The 20,009-nt window shown below is 35.5% G+C and overlaps 1 protein-coding gene across 1 annotated transcript; it reads right to left on the reverse strand.

Annotated features, from left to right (window-relative positions):
- Positions 1–9,093: 9,093 nt before the first annotated feature.
- LOC120338932 (uncharacterized) lies at positions 9,094–18,934 on the reverse strand. The gene is made up of 4 exons (XM_039406943.2): positions 15,785–18,934; positions 15,040–15,222; positions 14,666–14,899; positions 9,094–9,832 (listed from the first exon to the last, which is right to left on the reverse strand). The coding sequence occupies exons 1-3, from the start codon at positions 17,980–17,982 to the stop codon at positions 14,692–14,694; spliced, it is 2,589 nt and encodes an 862-aa protein (XP_039262877.2). The 5' UTR covers positions 17,983–18,934; the 3' UTR covers positions 9,094–9,832; positions 14,666–14,691.
- Positions 18,935–20,009: the final 1,075 nt, after the last annotated feature.

The following is a 20,009-nucleotide window of genomic DNA, read 5'->3' on the forward strand; positions in this document are numbered from 1 at the left end:
CTAAAGACAAAATAATTGTTTGCATCCTATTTTATTAAAAGGCATTTAGATACATAATGCTTAATACATACATTCCTATTTCGAGGTTCTAGGAAAATTCGCCGCAGAAAATTTCGCCGTAGTTAATTTTGCCACATAAAATAAAATTGCCAGACAGCAATTCCATAAATGTCACGGAGTGACATTTCACACATTTAATCAATTTTACTATATCAAGGTCTTAGTGGTTTGCTATTTTTAGAATGCCAATTGGTAGCAGTAACACTGATGTATTTACCATAATTTACTTTTCACTTTCAACCAAATATTTTTCAAACGACGAGACAAAACAACTGATGTCACGGAGTGACAAAAAGTTGAATGCATAAAATGACTGCAATATATCAACCAAATTTCGTCAAAAGCTTCATGACATATCAATTAAATAACTTGTCTCTGTATTCTAGAGCAGGGTTTCTCAACTATTTTTATCGAAGGTCCGCAAACAAAACTTCAAAATTATTTGGGTCCGGTCTTTCCAGAAATGATATTTCGGCATCCTTAAACGAGCACTTCCTCGACCGACTAATGATTAGTAGCAAATTAAAATTGTTTATTATGGTGTTATAGTTCTTTTCGTATATATTCAAAACTATGAAAGTCATTTTATAATGGGAAATTCAAAAAGTGGGGCTAATGATCCAAAATAAATAATTAGGTGCAGTCCAAATCCAATACTCGAAAGGTACGGATTCGGACCGCGGTCCGCCAGTTGTTCTAGAGATATTAATCTCCACATTTATGCAAAATTTATTGTACAACAAACATTTTTCAGGAAGCAGCCCAATTATACAGCCCAACTAGTCGCATGTCACTCTGTGACGTCACGGAGTGACAAAAATTCCTTATCATTAAAATGGTATTAAGAATGTTGAACAATTAGTTGTATTAGGTCAAAACTGGTTATTTGTTTGAAATTACAAAACATTAAAACAAAAATTAGGAAACATGATATTTTTTGTCGTTCTGCTTCCCTCATATTAATATGCTAAACGATTGCACTAACTTTAATAATGTACATAGTTAAGTAAAAAGCTATGTTGCACAGCCAACATGAAACTGACATAACTATTCCACTCCTATATATTTGAAATCTTATTGCAGTGACTTGACTAAGTATGGCCAATTCAAAATACAGAATGTGGAGGATCCAGGAATGCAATTCAGTTTAAGCATCTTCGCACCATGCGACGATTTTTGTAATTTGGACATCTAATTCATTAACCATAGAAAGGCATTTTCTCTTGCATTGATATCTCTCTTGTTAGGTAGTACTTGCGTCTGCTTACAAGCAGCAGTAGGCCCGAACAAAGTATTCTTAGTCTGCATATTCAGAACAAGAAGACTGCACTATTGCATCATTTTTGCGTTTTTCAGCTCTATGATATAGTTGGCACGTGAAAATAAATATTGGTGACAATGAGTGATGCACTGGCGTTTTCTAATTGGAACAATCTTCAATTTTTAACAAACATATCATATTTCTTTTACATTTCATGATTTCGCATCCCATGTGTTAATGGATAATAATAAATAAATGGATATAAACCAAAATCTAGATGTTGATGTTAGAACTTGAGATTTAATATTGTTACGCCTTTTACAAAAATGTCGAATTATATTGCAAAACAATGCATTTTGCCATGTTTATTCTGCCATTCCAACAGATTACATATTTTTCCAATTGTAGTCTACAATAAGTGGCACATGTTAGGTCAAATATTTTGGTCATTGATAGTTTTAAAAAAGTTGCCATTGCCATTCAATCATGTCATACAGGTTTCCTTGTGGGTGAGATCCAAAGTAAGTAGAGGGCAAAGCGGAAGAATTTGCATTCAAACCCAATATTATAGTACTTAGCGTATAGCAAAATAATATTTTTAAAAAATGGCAGGCTTTTGTCACTTCCTGACGTCACAGTGTGACGAGATCTCTCGAAGTGCTGCGAAAGAACAACAAGCAACTATCAACTGCCAAATTGATAAATTATTGGGCCAACCCCCAAAGTGACGTCTCAGTTTTTGAGGCAAATAGTTATTGAAATATGTCAGATAATTTAAATAAAGTTAAGCGTCACAGAGTGATAACACAAGGCAAATTCCCATCAGCTCTGTTCAGCCCAGTGTTGTCAATAAGGCAAAGTGCAATATTTAGCACCGATATCAGAAGTAAAACTTAACACATACTTTGGTTGAACAAATACATTTTAAGGTAACATAAATAGCATGAGAGTTTATGTTACAAAACTGAAGAAAATTAGGCAGAAATCCATCAATTATTCCGCTGAAGAAAAAACAATTATTTTTAGCCGTATCTGTACCTTCTCATGCAATTTTAAAAACTTCAAGATATGTCCTACACTTTCTGCAGTTTAATATTTCAATTAGACAAGATATAATTTTTACCAAATTTTCAACTAATTTATGGAATTATGGAACTTGTTTGCTCTTGTGATTTTTCATGCTGTCACAAACATTCACAGTAAAATTCCCTTGCGGTGATTTTTCATGCAGCGAATTTCCCTGAGCGGCAAAATTTTCTGCGACGAGATTTCCTACAGAGAATTTTCCAGACACGTTATTTTAACGATTGAATGGGTCCTTATTAGCTTGAGTATTTTAAAAGTAAACAACAGCCTGAAAGTTTATTACATTCGCGAATTTTTGTGTGTTTATTTCTGGCCAAAGCCATGTTTAACAAAGTTAGAATAGGATTTACATATTTATCCCAGGGCAGAGGAAAGCCGATAAGACGGCATAATCATATGGCGAACCACGGCCTCTCGTCCGGTTACTAGTCCAGGTCAGGTATGGGATTAGTTAGCCAGTTATTTGTTTTCGGAAGCATGAACTTGATGGCGGAGGAAGCCGTAACCGACCAGCGGTTTCGTGAACCACCTTACAGCCGCGAGGACCAGAGTTACCCCAGCCCACACTCGTTCAGACCAGACACTCATTTTTGACCATACTGGGGGTAACTGGGCCGTGCTTGGTATTGCATTTGCGTTGTGTATAATAGATATGGCTCTATATTGTCATAGCCACCAAGTTTTTATGTAATAATGTTTATAAAGTCAGTAAAATAGTTCATTAACCCCTTGACGTCAGGCTGAGTGTGGGCTGGGGTAACTTCGGTTCGTTTTTGACAGGCCATACTGGGGGTAACTGGGCCGTGATTGGTATTGCATTTGCGTTGTGTATATCAGATATGGTCTCTATATTGTCAGAGTCATCAAGTTTTTATGTAATAACGTTTATAAAGTCAGTAAAATAGTTGGTTAACCCGTTGACGTCAGGCTGAGCAAGTGTGGGCTGGGGTTACTTTGGTGCGGCGAGGAGTCCAGCAATCCACTAGCACATGATCATCCCCTCATGGGATTCAAACCTGCGAACCCACGAGGGGTAATCAGAGATGCGGTGGCGAGCGTATTCTCAACGCTTAGCACGATGCGCCACACCGCCGAGTGTGTGTTTTTTTTTGTGAATGTGTATTGGTGAGCGGGCACATGATACTCATCTTGTTTTAAACTTTTTTAAAGGTTTTGCTCGCTGTCAGGAATTCTCCTTTTTTTTTGTTTGTATTGTCAGATTGTGGAGTTTTCGAAATAAAACCTGAAAACTATTTATCTATCAGAGACATGTAGTTACCTAGATATGCCCAAAGAAGGGCAGCCGAATACTGAATCTGATGAAGATTGGCTCGCTGATCGATCTACCGGTACCGTAGACTAAAATAAAGTGGTTACTGGTACCGGTACCGATACGTCCTGTAACAGTTGTTAAACAAATAAATTTCGGCTCTTCGGAAGTTGGCAGCTATCCGGATTTTCCGTTTCTTTACTTCGAAGTCGACTATTTCTGACACAAAAGCGCCTCTAGTGATAATGACGTCATTGTGGTGTAGTTCTCAACGTCGTGTATTTTTTTTGCACCTACCGGTACATCTGTAAATGCTTGAGTGAACTTCACTACACATCACAAAATACGCAAAACAAATGTGATTATTATTTAATATAATAAAAGAGTGCCTTAGATTGGAAGTATAAGCAGGGCTGTAAAGTGTAAAGAAATCCAGTTAGGATGGGAAGGAAGATGGGGCAGTCCGGTATGTTAGTCGTTGGGGCAGTCTGAAGGATGGCGGTTTTAATGATGACTATTTTTTGCTCTCCCTGTTTTTGTCCTTGGGATTCGGTTATATTCTCGGGAAAATGAGGCAAATGGGGGCGTTTTAAGGGTGGGAGTCGATACAACCCCAATGCACGATCGACTGCAGGTGGGGTACGTATCATCGGGCATTGCCGGTGGTGGGTGGCCTCGGTCTTATCCAACGACTAACATGGTCTTATCCTACGTTAGAATTTGATTGTGGTCTGGCGCAGCGTTTTGATTTTGCTTCTTATCTGGTGTATGTGCTTCCACGGATATATAAGTTGGGCCGAGAGTAGATGCCGATTTCTTTTATTTATCCCGTTCTCATTTATTTTCCATATATTCTTTCTCAATAATCTGAAACATTGCTATCGACATTTAGTGGACTTTGTCTCCGCTGTATAGCAGCCTTTTCTGGATAGATTACTATTTACTTCTCATCAAAAAATGTTACAAATGCACGATTTTCTCCATGTTCATGATTTCATTTATATAAAAATTCTCGTATAGTGTATGTGTATATATTTACAATAAAACTGTGTCGTGATTTTTGATCAATTCGCCACAAACATCTTGAGAAATCGATTTTTTAACAATTACCAGTAACTATATCGGTTAACAGGATGGTTAATATACGGATATATATATCAGTTATTCGAAGAGTAAAAATTATGGATATTCGAACTAACCCTAGTTGGATATTTATAATTTTGAGTGACTTTTGAAGTAGAATAGTAAATCTATATTTCTGGTAAAAGATTTTTGAATATATTGTAACATTGCTTTGACGCCTACGGACTGTGCAAATAATAATTTAGGGAACATGCAGTTAGCAATTTAGGACACCCTCGATTAAGAGAAATAAGAGATTATTATTTTGCCAACCAGAAAATGCAGTCATCTATGCAGTAAAGAGTTTTGGTATGGATAGGAGGCAGGGATACGACCATCGAATTCAACTCCCACCATTTTCGCGTGTATGGATAAGATTCATAATTGAATACGACTTACGAAAAAGTTAAACCAGTAGGCTAATATTAATACAAAAGTTAGGAATAATAATTAATATCAATGTTATATGTGGATGTAAGGAATTGGAGCTTAAGCTCATCACGTTATAACCATTCAGGAGGTTTTATACTTGATAAATTTTAGCTCACTGTGTTAACAAAAGTTGTTGACTAAATTCAGAAAGAGTATTTATCAAGACAAATTCAACTATTCACATCTGCGGCAGCTATATAGTATACAATATAAAGCAAAGGATGATCATTAGAACATTTTTATTAGTGTATGATAGGTGTTCTCACTGATATTTCAGAACAATGCAATATTAATAATTAATTAACAAAGAAATAAAAAATGACCTTTATCTTCACTGTAACTTTCTATAGACAAATGCTGAATCATTATAAAACACGAAGGTCATTGGTGTGCCACACACATCTGAAGCAATATTTGTACAGTAAATAAAGAAGCAAAATTGTGTATCCTGTATAGTTATGGAATATTATAAATGATTGACTTGTGGAAATTATCAATACTATGACACGAATTCAAATAAGAGTATCTTCAGGCTTGACTGGATGCCAAGTTGAAAGTAATACGATTAGCACAATTAGTCATTGTTTTTTTTAGCAAAATGCTTCAGTATTATTTATTTGATTATGTCAAATACAATCAGACATATGATGAAAATAGATGAATTAAGAAATCTCCAATTTTAGTGGAATGTCAAAATATAACACTAGATAGTATTATTTAAGTATATATTAATAGCGATTGGTTAAATTTCAAACATTGGCAAAATAAACCATACAAAGCTACAGATGCTATATGTACAAATGAATTTCAACTCAAACTTACCAAGAAACATTAGAAAGATTTATTGGAGTAATGTAATTAGTAATTACTATAAATTTGTATCATGTCAGAGGTGCAAATGTAGAATATATAACAGTTTGCATGATATAATTTATTGATGTTAGATACCAGGACCCAGAGAACAAATGCAAAATATTAGATTCAAATGAAACGTAAGATGCAAAGATGAACGGCTAATATATTAATTCACTGTCCGGAGGGACGAAGATTAATGAAAACATGCTCACCAGTTGTGCAGCCTCCACAGATGTATGAGTGAACCACATTTGTTAGGTATGAATTACGACGAGCGGCTGTTTTCGAACCCGTGTAGAGTTAGCAGACGGTGTGCGCAAAACATTATTTTTTGTCATAGGTTGTAGTGTCCTGTAGTACCGACAGGATTCTGGACTCCAAAAAAAAGAAAATATCAAGCACGGCGGTTAATAAAAATCACTACAGACCACAGTATGTGTTCGAAACTCCACTTTTGACATTACAAACTCAGGTATCAATGCTGAAAATATCGAACTTTAGAGTTCAGTGATGAGTCATTAAATATTATATTTATACTGGCTATTATACACGCTATTTTTTCCCAGATCGACAAGTACAGAAGTAGGCCATTCGAGAAGACAGATTTGGGACATCAAACCATGGAGTTCCAGTCTAGAGAGCTTAGTTTATAGTTGGAGACTGGAATGGAGCGTTTGCTTTCTCGGTTGCGGAACCGCTACAAGCATGCAAACTGCAGACGTAGCTAATGGCATAAAGCCTGAATAGAAAGCAAAGATATAGATTTGGGCACAGACTGACAGTTGGAGATCTAAGAAACATTTCACAAACTTAAGAATATTGCCATGGAGCGGAAGCTGTGATAAAGCTCTGAAATAGGATTCAACACCATTGGGGCCGGAAATTTATTTAAATAGTATAATGTACTGCACTGTATAAAATTTAGTCGCTCGAAATGAATTTTATGAGGCTACCGTTTTTAGCATTTGTTTACAATTGTGTGTGTGTGTGTGTTGATGCGTATCGTAGTAGTTTGGATGCAATCGGTGAATGTCAGTGATCTGCTAATTGTTCTTTTTAGATGTATGAATTGTGACACAATAGTATATTACCTTTTTGCACTATTGTTCTGTGTGGCATTACTAAGAGCTACTCACTTACATACCATATCCAAGTGTGTTTATTTTATTACTTTGTTTTATCCCAGAGCGACCCAAAATGAAATTCATTGGTTGATCGTTAAAGATGATTATTACCCTTGAAAAAGTTAGTCGTATAGATTCTGACAATCAATACATACAGTAGTGACGTAACAATGCGTCATATAATTGCTGATTCTACCATTGACGACACCAAAAATCAAAAATGTAAAAGCCAGGCTTGTGGGGCTTCGAGGTCATTTATTTGCTCACGCCAACGATGAGGAGCAGCGTTTATGAAATTCAGAATAACTTCAAGACTACAAATCGATGTTTATGCTATGAAATATTCTTAATCTTTCTCGTTTGTATGTTGTTATAATTTTGGTGTTTGTGGAAAACAACGCAAGTTTGATAATTGGACCCCATCTTTGAATTCTTGCCACTCAAGGCGTGGGTAACTTATTCCATCAATGAAATATTGTTACGTCGAGACATACATACATCATGCCATTTGTTTCTCGAATATATTCAGTGATTGAAACGCAGTTTTAGCGCTAATGGTGCGTCTTTGCTGAAACAAATAATGAGCGAGTGAGGCTGTTTGTATAAAAAGAGTCTCATGCTGGGCCGCTGCTGTCTCGAGTCACAGGTAATAATATAGCCTATTCCAAACACAACAGTGAAATAGATGAATATCAGTCACGTTGACATTCATTAAGTCTCCCATCAAACGAACGTTAGTTTTAGAGTTAGGCAAGGGTTTAATTATGCAATAACAACATTTACCTCGGTAGCACCCTGGCCTAAATCGAGATATTGCTCGAACATGCTATTAAAATTTCGATTTTTTTCAATCACATAAATCATGATGTTTTTTTATTTTAGGGACTCGCTGAAAATTATCTAGAGTTTTGAGTCGATCTGGTGTTTGGTTAATCCAGTGCGAGTTTTTTTCGACTGACTCGGGTCCATTCAAGTCTTAGAAAAACGTAACTAGAGTCAAGTCTAATCAACACTGGTTCTAGTTTTGACAACAGTTGTGCTCGAGACATTGGATCGATCTGCTCTACAATTGGTATTCCATTGTGGCATCAATTCACATTCACGGTTTCGGGCGTGTGTATAAATTGCCTTCCTTCCTTATGGCATATGTAAGCGGACAACACCACATACTTATGTTTGCCACTTTCCGGTTGACGCCAAACTCTTCCATTCGATTGATATTATTTTGTGAGTCAACTTGAATTTGGAAATTGTGGCTCTTTGACATAAGCTCATGCCGATATTGTTCGCAATAATAGGTCTCGATATTCGAGAGGAAATTTATACGAATTACCAATATTCAGATTCATTACCATATATTTATTTCCTCTGATATTCGATTACGCGAAATAATCCGCTACAGAGCAGACATAGAGACAGTTCTTCCGGCTGGTTTATTAATTTGTAATTTTGAACCAAGCAAAGGTTGATGTAAAATTAGACGATTGTCTTATCTCGATATAAAAGCGGATGATATATTTCCAAAACTTCTCCTTTGGCAGCACGTGTAGTTCGATCGAATCATTGTTCGTTCGCCCGTTCTTGAATTTATTTCATACGTATTATCACTTCAAGGTTCTTAATGGCCTGTTAATTTGTCTCTTATAATTCGTTACACAGGTGCCAAACAGGTTTTGATTGAAGGTCGAAACGAATGACACCTAGAGGTTCTTTATTTCAATATAGGTTCTAGTACGAACGAAATTCGTTGTTACTTTCAGGAAACTTTATTAACGCGTACAACTACCTATTACAAAGTGTACGTAACATAAAGCTTTCATGATACTGACAGGTAGACGGGCATAATACATATGAAATCTGGTCACAAAAATGAAAAACGCTACTGAGAGGAACATTTTTTAATAAAATAATACATATTTGAAACAATCGCAAGATGTTAGTTTAATGAAAAAGGAACAATTCTCTACAAAATACACAAACATGGTTCAGTATAAATGAAAACATTGATTAAGCAATTATAAACATTCAACTGTCTACAGTTGACCCATTCATAACCCATAACTTCTACAATCAAGTTTGAACGATGCGCGATTGAGCGCAACAAAAAAATCGCAGTGAAATGGGCGTATGTATCCAAGCTTTATTCAGAATAAAGTTATTCCGATTTGATGTGGCCCAGACTTTGGTAGCGGAATAATTTTATTTTCATTTGTTAATATTCACGACAGTTTATAAATTTAATATTGTTACCCGATCAAACTTTCAATTCTCTAACTCATTTGCATAGAAATTGCCCGGTTTCTGACATGTTACTTGCAAACCCTTTTACGGCTTATCATTGGCATTTGCATGGTACATACAAACAATTCACATTGGAAAACAAAAAATACCGCAAAAGCACAGACAATTGCAATCAATTATATAACGCACAATATAATTAACAATATATATATATTAGCATATTAACAGGCCATAGTGTTATATATAAATGGTAAAACAGCATAAAATAAACAAAAATATATCGCAATTAAAGAAAAAATGTGAATAATAATGGTTTCCAAATCCACCAAAGACGTTACTGGGCTTCGTTTCATCTGCAACAGCCGCCTTCGCCATGATTTGCTGAAAAATAAAGTAAAATTTCATCATCAAGTGGACCGTGACGCTTTTGGTGACACACCCACTTTCTTGGGAAGCGTGAAACGTAGCCACGTTATGTTTCCGGATTCTCGCGGCTTAAGTAAACCAGGTCGCATTAAAAAATTGCTCTCGTCTTAAAAAGGAGTTTGACAAGGTTTGTCTCAATTACATCGACAAAATAATTGTATAGCAAGAAGATAAACCATGGGAAAGAACTGGTGTTTGGTATGCGACGCTTTGTCTGTTGAATAGTAATGTCCAAATCGACACTCAAGTGTATATAAATATAAATATGAAACATGAAATTACATATATCTTTTTATATATAATATTGATATCAGCACTATTTGGCTATATTTCCAAGGTTGGATATGATAATGTTAACACAGAATATTCCCCCGAATTCCGTTTCGGGCTTATGAATCGAAAACACCAAGTCAAACATAATATACTACAGTAAGGTGTTACACATAACCTTATAATGATGAGATAAAATTTGAGTATAGCAAAGATATTATGAGTCATATACACTTAATCATTGGGTTTGTTCTTTATGAGTATACGTCATCTTAACAATATGGTAGAAAGCTTACCAGAAACTCACACTTTTTCTACTTCATTTTGTATGAATTATATACATAGAATATTTAGCTTCTGATATAACATTTCAGAAAACGTCATTTCCCATTAGAAAAAATATTTTAAATTACATTTTCCAAATAATAATATTTGATTGAGAAACGTCTTATCTTATTTAGCAGGCCTTCAACAATGACTATCTGAATATCATATTAATCGCTTCATTAAGTTTTTTATGAACACATCCTTGGAGCGATTGTGTACGAAAGGCGTGGATAAGGCGCGGCAAAATTTTAATAGCACATTTGTCACAGTACACCGGGATCTTTTATTATGCTGATCTATTTTTAATACGAGAAAGTAACTTCGATCACAGTGTGGGCTATGGGCGCACAGTTGTATCCTTCGTCATGTAAATAATACCTTTGTATTATACCGACAATAAATTCTATTTCTTTTACATATTACCGAACATGGCCACATAATAATGAGCTATATTTAGATAGGTCCTTCTATAGCACATCTCAAATTTCAATTATAAATCACCTTCTCGCAACCATGTATGAAGGTAGCAGTTTATTTGCCGTAGTCTTGTTACAATGTAATATGGCGGCAAGTGACTTGGAGTAACCTATCTACGTCACGTCTGGCGTGATGCTTGCGTTACGCTGTTTCATTAATATTTGGTTCGAACCATGTGACATCGATGCATAGTCACAACACTTCCTACAAATGGTACGCGTGAGGTCATAAGCCTTTGCTGTTGTTTAGCGCGCCGCTCGCCCTTGAAAATCCTTGAGACCACTCGCCGCGACAGTGTTCCCTTGCGAGTATTTCAGCTACACCACATCTTAAATATCATATCGCTGAAAATCAGAGTGAATATGTACGCTGGTATGGAAATTAGAATTACCCCACAAGACATGATAACACACGATTGAACCACTCGAAAATACATGTTTGATATAACCCAAGTTTAAACCAAAAGTTGTGTTCCTTTTCTTTCTCTTTTCTATTCCCGGCAAATAATGCTGACAGCACATTAAAACGTGGCAGAAAACACGTATCTAGCTTGCAAGTGTACAAAACAATCTATGTTCACTAAATATGCTTATGATAAATAAATAAATATATAAATAAAGAGTGTTGTCAGTCAATTAATCGACCCGGTATGTCGACATTTTGACGTGACGACTGGTCACGTAGGGACAATGTTTCAGAATGAGGCATTGAGAAGTAGTAATAAACAAATTTTATCTAGCATCGACAGGAAGGTTCTATCATAACATGTTTTGATTCTGGTTAATAAATTTTTTAATTAATACTTAGCAATACTTCACATGGAGAAGATGAATGTTTAATTATACATATTTATATATATTATATATATTTTATTAAAAGTTTACTCATGAAACAATTCATTGCACAAAAGTCATTATTGATTATTTTGGGAAGTGTTCATTTTCCAGTTTAACAAATATTTATGGGGAAGATATTTCGCAAGAAATTTGGTAAATGAAGTACCTAGTTGTTAGTCCACGAAATTTACGACTCTTGCAAAAAAAACTAAATAAAGACTTGTGCACAAAACTTGGAACTGAATTGACAATCAGTTGTACACTTTGGTGGTATTTTCAGATTAAACTTAGAAGAGAGAATAATCTTTATTATATACCACACAGCAGTATTATGGATGAGAATGTATTACAGATATACTTGGCCATGGTGGCACAATTTTAAATCACTTCAATTCAATGTAGAATGAGATATATCAAAAATTGCTATCACGATGACTTGCTCAAAGCAATAATTTTTGCTATCTCATGCCCTTACAGCTTTCACTCAGTTCAACCATTCTCATTATCTGATTTTGAAGCATATCGATACCCTTCAAAGTAATCATGATTAAGAATTTATTGATTTTTTTTGTTCAATTTGTATGACTAGGTTCTTTCCTGTCAGGACATATATGAACGATAATCTACCACCAGAGCTTGCTTTATTTGCACATTTACTTCCAGTCATAACTGGTAACTAACATATATATAACCTATATCCTTGAATACTAGTCGCTAATGCAACAATGTTTAAATTATATTGCAACACTTGATTAAGCTTAGTAATGGTAGATTAATTATATGCAGCATCTTACAATTCCTTATAATGCATAAATGTCCCCCATACATGAGTAGATACAGAATTATTTTTGTGAGCACAGCCTAAATGATAACACATCACTGCGATTCATAATCAGAGCACCGTGCAATCGAGTGTAAACCACAATCACATTTACTTTAAACAGCAAATGAAAAAATGTGGAATGAAGTATGAGAGTAGCCATTAAATTTCACGCACAATACTATATCATAATAATTTCAATGCTTCATAAAATAAAACCAACTGGTTTTAAAACATGTTGAACACAGCTTGTTAACCCAACAGTATGATCTGATTCTGAACCATCAAACATATTCACAGAAGCTGTTTTTGGCTCAGTTCTACGAATTGCTTGATCAACAATATATGTCTCATACACTTGATAATGAAAATTTCCAAATAGTTTCACAAGCTGCCTTCGAGATGATATCACAGGATAATTACAGGTCTTATTATAGCAAGAATTCGAAAGAAACAAAGAATCAAATTGAACGTTCAATGCAGGCCAGGTGTAACAAATGTGGTTCAATTTCATGTGTTTATAAAAGTTCATGTTAAAAATGGCATCCGTAATGACCTAATGCCAACTATTGAACTCAATAATACCAACAAAATAAACAGAATTTGGTTGCAACTGTTTCTCTGAATATGATAAAATTCACACAGTTAACACTAAACAAATGTTGGGATAGTTCACATAAATTTGTTTTTAGTATGTCGCATTATTTTTACTGTTAAATATATTATTGGATACAAGATTTCCTAAATATACAGAATCTTCATAATACGACTGACCAACAAATGAAATGTAGCATGGAACATAAAAGGACTTCATATTTGCATAACTACCAGCAAATGTTCGAATTGTTCACAAAAATTTGTATTTAGCATGTCACATTTGTTTTACTATTAATTAGAATCTTGGATTCACTATTTCCAAAATATTCAGATTTTTTTTATAATACAACTGACTAACAAATGAAGCTTAGCATGGAACACAATAATAAAGACCGGCTAATCATTTTAGTCAACAGAAATGCGATAATTGAGAATTACTATTTAGATAAACTCATCTTCTTTTCATAGACTTACATGACGAATCAAGCATTTTATGTTGAATTTCGAATCATGATATAGTTTCAAAACAGTCTATTTTGGTATCCTTTAAAATTGAAAATGGGAAGATGGGAGAAAATAACTAAGTGGTACCATATTGTACTTTTAAGAGTGTCGCAATACGTCTTTCGTATTTGTCCCATAACAAGTACTTGACTTTTGAAGCCATAAGAAAGTCTCGTAGTTTGCTTGATAATTTTGTCTTTATCTACAACTACAAGGTAGCATAAACACCACATCACATATAGATATTGAAGTTATTTTTGAAGTGACAAGTTGATCCTAACGTCACATGAAATCTATTATTACATCCATTATATAACAGTAGCTAAAATTTCAGAGTTCATGATACAAAAGTTAAATCGATATTTCCGAGTAATTGAGATGCAACAAAAGTTGAACCTCAACATGCCTGACCGTACGTACATCTCGAAAAATACATTTAGGCTCAAGCGGCCCTTTCTATTATTAATGCTCATCCCAATAGCATAGTACAATTGTTTCGTCCCTAAATAGTACAAAACCTTAATTCTACTACACCTAATACTTTCAATAGATTGCAATTTGCAACGACAAATTCGAACCATTTTTAATCTTTCACCGAGTCATCCTTGATGCAACATATTCTATCAAATTGTTAGCTAGCCAATATTTCTGTCAATCAACATTCAGCAACAGATTATCCCAGATTATTTAACAGAAATTTCACTACGATTAACATATTAGATTGTTTGAGCCAAATTACCTAATGCAATATGGTATGTTAGCGAGTGTACACTTTTATGGTCCTGTTTATATTTTTCAAAACAACTTGCTTAAATATTAATCATTCCCCTAAACTAATTAGGTAATGTTTCAATAACAATAGCATTTCTGTACATTATTATTATTGATACCACATATATAATATATCATAACAAAATTCAAGTATTTTCATTCAAAAATAAAAACATAATGACCTACCATAACAAGACATCAGTTGTTTATGGTCATTTCGGTTGCTCCTCCATATTAGAAATAGTTATTATTTTTGATGAGGTCATTATATTATTGTTGTTTTGAAAACCATTTGTAGAATCGATTGGAACTTGTTCTCTCTTTACTTGGTATGTATCTGGATTACTCTTGACTGGTTGCACAGAGGGTACTTGAACATTGCCTTTCGACTGTGTGCTTTTACCATGCAGTTTTCCATTTCTGAAACAGTCATATGGATATGTTAGAACAGCTACGACTATGCACAAACTTTCAAATCCAATAAGTTAAGGTAACTTCATTTGTAACAATTATCAATTAAACCAATTAATTTTAATTAATGAAATAAGTTCAAATCTTACTTATGAATCTTCACATGTTTAGCAAGATGGTCAGATCTTGAAAACTTTTTTTGGCACAACGGACAAGCATATGGTTTAATTCCATCATGAGATCTTTTGTGACGAGCGAGTTCATCTGACCTTGAAAACTTCCAACCACAATCAGGCCATTTGCAAACGAATGGCTTTTCCCCAGTATGCCGCCTATAAAAGTCATAAAATTTGTCATTCTATATATCAAGTTAGCCATTAAAATAAATATTCCCTTGATTTTTGAAATAGGCTTGTACTGCTTTGGCCAAAGGCAAATAAATGTGACTGTACACATCTAACAATACCTACTTCCCATTCGCAAAGTTCAATTACACCTAATTAAGCATGATTTATAAATGAATTTCATCTAAGCTTTGAACAACAAAAATCTCATAAAAAATAGTAATTCATATGTTGTGACTGCCAATAAATATTACTATTAAACTGCAAACACACAGAAAAAGCAAAATTAATGTTTTCAGTGCATTGAAATATCCCTCAACATTAATGTGACACATATCACAGAAGTTTTCATTCTATGTTACATATTGGCATTGATATCATAAAGATCAATATACAGTCTGCTGAATTGCATTTTTTCAAATTCTGTCAATATACCGGTACTATAAGAAATCCTTATGCCAAATATACCTTCACTATATTATGATAACGACTACAAAATTATCAAACAAAACCAGTCTTTCTCTATTTGGAATATAAATGATAACATTACCTGTAATGGGCCTTCAAATGTGAACTTTTTGTGTATCGTTTTCCACAATTTGGATAATCACATGCGTGTATCCTAAGTGCATCATTAGCCACAGTGGATTTTTTGTCATCCATGTTAGAAGATGATCCAACAATACCATTGGCAGAATTTGAAGTTACAGCTATCCCTGCTATCATGATACATCCACCAGATTGGGCAGATAAAACAGGCAGTGGAGCAATTTTAACAAAATTTTTATTCCCTGTATTGTTGCTGCTAACTGTACTTGTTTGATTGACATTACTAGATGTTGGCTCGTTGATTACACCTGGCTGACGATTCTGATCATTTGTTGATGCATCGGTTTTAGGTAAGTTGGTAAGGGCATTTGGCAATTGAAGTTGGGCAATCTTTACAGGAATCAGATTTCCATTGATAGCGATGAACAGTGGTGTAGTTGCACCAGATTTATTACTGGTTGCATCCGAGTTAAAAGCAATCAAATGCGCCATTGTACCATTGTTATTAACTGTGTTTTCTTGTTTTGGGTGAGTTATTGATCCTGCAGGTGGTAGTGTTGAACTATTATTCTCTTTGGTGTCATTACTGAAACTATTACTGAAACCAGTATTCAACACCTGTGGTTCCTCTTTAACTTGTACAACTGAAGCACTAGACTTGCTTCCACACTTATCACAATGACCCTGCTCCATCGGCTTCACAACAGCAACCTGTTTTTCTGGTATAGACAGACCTGGGAAAGGCTGGTGCTCTGTGCTATTCGCAAGAGAATTGGGAGTTGGGAAATGTCCATCTTGAGATTGTCTAGAATCAGTGGATAGAAGGTCATCCAAAACATTGCCAAGGTTCTGCAAATCACTAGAACTCAAAACAGGCTTTATTCCTGCATCTTGAGCATGTGCATTTTGCACACTCGTAACAACAAAATTATTCGGGTTCTGGATACTATTTCCAGAATAATTGGACTGTAAGCTCGCTGTTACTTGAGGATTGGCACTAATTCCAAGTGACTCGAGATCAACAGTATAACAAGGTGGTTGAAGTCTTGTATCAGTTGGAGTGGACACAGATACTGTATGGGAATCAAAAATAGAAGTAGTTGGCAATGTAGTGTTTGCATTTCTACCTGCATTTAAATTCAGACCCAAGTATGCTGAATCCATATGTGGAAGTTTAGCTGGAACATATTGATCAGAATCTGTGCTTAATCGCTTTTTTTGATATTGAACAGTTAACATGGCTTGATGAAATTCTTGCATTGCCGAAGCTATTTCTGGGTTTTGATCGGGCACCCCAGATTGGTTCGCAGAAAATACAGGATTCTGAGTTACATTCCCAAGACTAGCATAAGTTGTCGAAGACGGGGTGCTGCTGATGGGCTGAGACAGGTTCATTGCAGTCTGTTCATTTCCATTATTTGTAGGGCTAATATTTTCTGGATGAACGTCATTGTGCGGTTCATCAGCAGTGCTATGGAAAAACCAAGGAAAAATATCATCATTACCGCTGTAATTTGAAGAGCTGCCCTCAATATCAAAGGATGGATTGACAGATGACAATGGCTGGAATTGAGTTGACATTCCATTTACCGTCCTCTCAGCTACAGAAACATTTTGCACATTAATCAGTGAACTTCCTGAAGCAGATTCCTCATTTCTGAATTGTAAAGGGTAAACAGATGAAATAGTTCCATGATCGACTCTCTGCATTGAAGCAATCGCAGTAGGAATTTCATGAACTTGAGATGCCGAGGTTGGTATTACATCCAACGTGTGGTTGACTTCGATCATATTTTTACTGTATTGTGGATAGAAATATGGGGTCGTTTTTTCAGTGCTGGCGTGAAAGATGTTGCTTGAATTTGCCAATGAGTTCATCGTATCATGAGTATTGGAATTCAATTTATCATAGAGCATCTCCAGAAAAGTGTCAGAAGTTGTCACATTGCTGCTCCCAACTTCAACATTAGAAGCGGTTTCCAAAGGAAAGGATTGATATTTCAAAATTTGACTAGGTTCAACAATATTTGAAGCCGTTGGTTCTAACATATAAGATTGATTTCCTGGTCGTTGTCTTTCCAGTAAACTTGTCAAATTAGGGCAAATAGAGCGTGAGGTAGTATGACTCTGCTCAGATTCGGTCTTCTGAGACTTGCTAAGGAATCTAGTTGTTTGTGGCAACTCCAGGGTTGCTCGCATTTTGTTTTAAACACAATGTTAAAATCCAATAAAATCTATAGGACCTGTTTTAATAAATTAGCAATGCATTACAAATATAAAAAGTGCTCAAAGATTTTATAATACAATTTTTAATCTTAACCCTTTCCGTGCGGTGGGCACGTATACGTACCCACGACAAAAGTCGCTAGATTGCGGCGGGTACGTTGATGTACTCCACTGTTTTATTTAGCAATCGGTCGCAAACTGTTGGTCTAGTTTTTCCGGGTTTTAGTTTATTGATAAGAAGTCTTCTTCAAGATTAACATGAGCGGCGTAAATCTCGCTTTCGTTTATGACAGGAATTTTACTTGCGGCGGAACGAGGGAGTGTTTTTGAAATGTATGCAAATTTCGGTGTTTTTTGGGTGGTAATAGAAGACATATTATCCCTTCCACCTACCAAAGTATTTTGAGTTGGATCACGAAATTGCTACAGCAATATTATGCTATTGTTTGCCAACCACGAAGCGGTAACAGTAAAGGATTTAGTGAATATTTCTATTTTTTATTACGGTTTGAAGTTTCAACTCCCAAGAAAAAAAAATGCCTTTTTTCTATCCGGTTTGTGACTCAGACCACCACTTTTAAAAAAACTTTTTTTTTTAATCGCCAATTGCAAGCTCTTTAAATAAGCTTTCCAACGAGCCGTCAGTGGGCAGCAGAGGATTATTAGTTTTTCGTTAGTTGATCGACTAGTTGTGGGGGTACAAATGCATAAAATCGGCGTAGCAAATACGATTATTTAATAAAAAATAAAAATCGCATGGAAAGGGTTAAAGGACTTCTTTGATTTATTCAAACAAAATAAGATTGTCATGCCAAAATGAATACAATTTCAAAATTTTACGGGAAATATTCATATTTTTAATATTTAAATCGGCTTGTAAATACCTGAATGACATCAGTATATACAGAGCCTACATGATGACATTCATGCTCCCAGATGGGGCATGAACCCACACCACAGTGAAGCAGTGTTGGTCTTTACCAGGGTGACCGTACATTTGAACCCATGTACATTTGAACCCATGCGTATATCCACGGGTTCAATCTATATGCGGGTGCTAAAACCCATGGGTTAGGGTTAGTTTGGGTTTAACTATCCGTGAAACAAAAAAAATTCCATAGGTGCAATAGCATACAGGTGCAATTGTCATGGGTTCAAATGTAATGGAACCCTTTACCAGTATACTATATACGGTACCTACCATGGCTGCATGGGTAGCCTACCTACAGACCTAAGGCTTGCTCTATAAAAAAATCTTGGTGATATCAACAACTTCTATCTCCTGATTTCAGTACAGCACAACCAGTGGGCCTATTTCCACATGAAATTCCTATCCCACATACCATATTCCAGTATTCAGATATTCATGTCTCTATACCGGTACACAAAGACAGAAGTCTGGATGTACCGGTACCGTAGCTAAACCAGTAAACACATTCGATTCATTCCAGTACTCTTTGGCATGAATTTATGCAAGAACCGCACCAGTATATATAGTTATATGTATACCTGCATATACATATACTAACAGTAGCAAATTGAATAAACGTGCCGTCAACGCGATTTATTTTGACATTCTAAAAATCCCGATGCCGCCAATAAATCTCTCTCACGTCCTGCCGCTGTTGACTGGATGAGCATAACGGTAAAACTGAACCAAAACTGCTAAGGTCTACTATCGGGTACAACAAGAAAGCTTAATCTGTATTAGACAATAACTTACAAACCAGCAAGTAACACACCTTTGCCCTCATCCCCACATGCTTCCCCTGGTCATTCACAAAACAGAACGAAAGGCCGACGTGCACTGTCAGCAGGCGTTCCTCGGGCTTGGCTGTCGCGCATCGCAATAACTCGGTAGGTGAGCGCCTCGCACATATTTCCAAATACTTCACGGACGTCATAAACATTGATGACATCACAGTATTTTCAGCCAATCATGTGTTAGATAACGACGTACGACCAGGGGCTTGCCCCTTTTACGTGAATTTGATTGGTTA

This window comes from Styela clava, chromosome 9 (genome assembly GCF_964204865.1).
Source record: "Styela clava chromosome 9, kaStyClav1.hap1.2, whole genome shotgun sequence".
NCBI lineage: Eukaryota > Metazoa > Chordata > Ascidiacea > Stolidobranchia > Styelidae > Styela > Styela clava.

What these genes read in the sequence shown, in the direction of transcription:
- LOC120338932 (XM_039406943.2), bottom strand. Translation starts at nt 17,982, where the DNA reads ATGCGAGCAACCCTGGAGTTGCCACAAACAACTAGATTCCTTAGCAAG. An exon ending in CATTTGAAGGCCCATTACAG is followed by an intron (nt 15,223 to 15,784) that starts GTAATGTTATCA and finishes TGACTTTTATAG; the next exon opens with GCGGCATACTGGGGAAAAGC. An exon ending in AAACATGTGAAGATTCATAA is followed by an intron (nt 14,900 to 15,039) that starts GTAAGATTTGAA and finishes TGACTGTTTCAG; the next exon opens with AAATGGAAAACTGCATGGTA.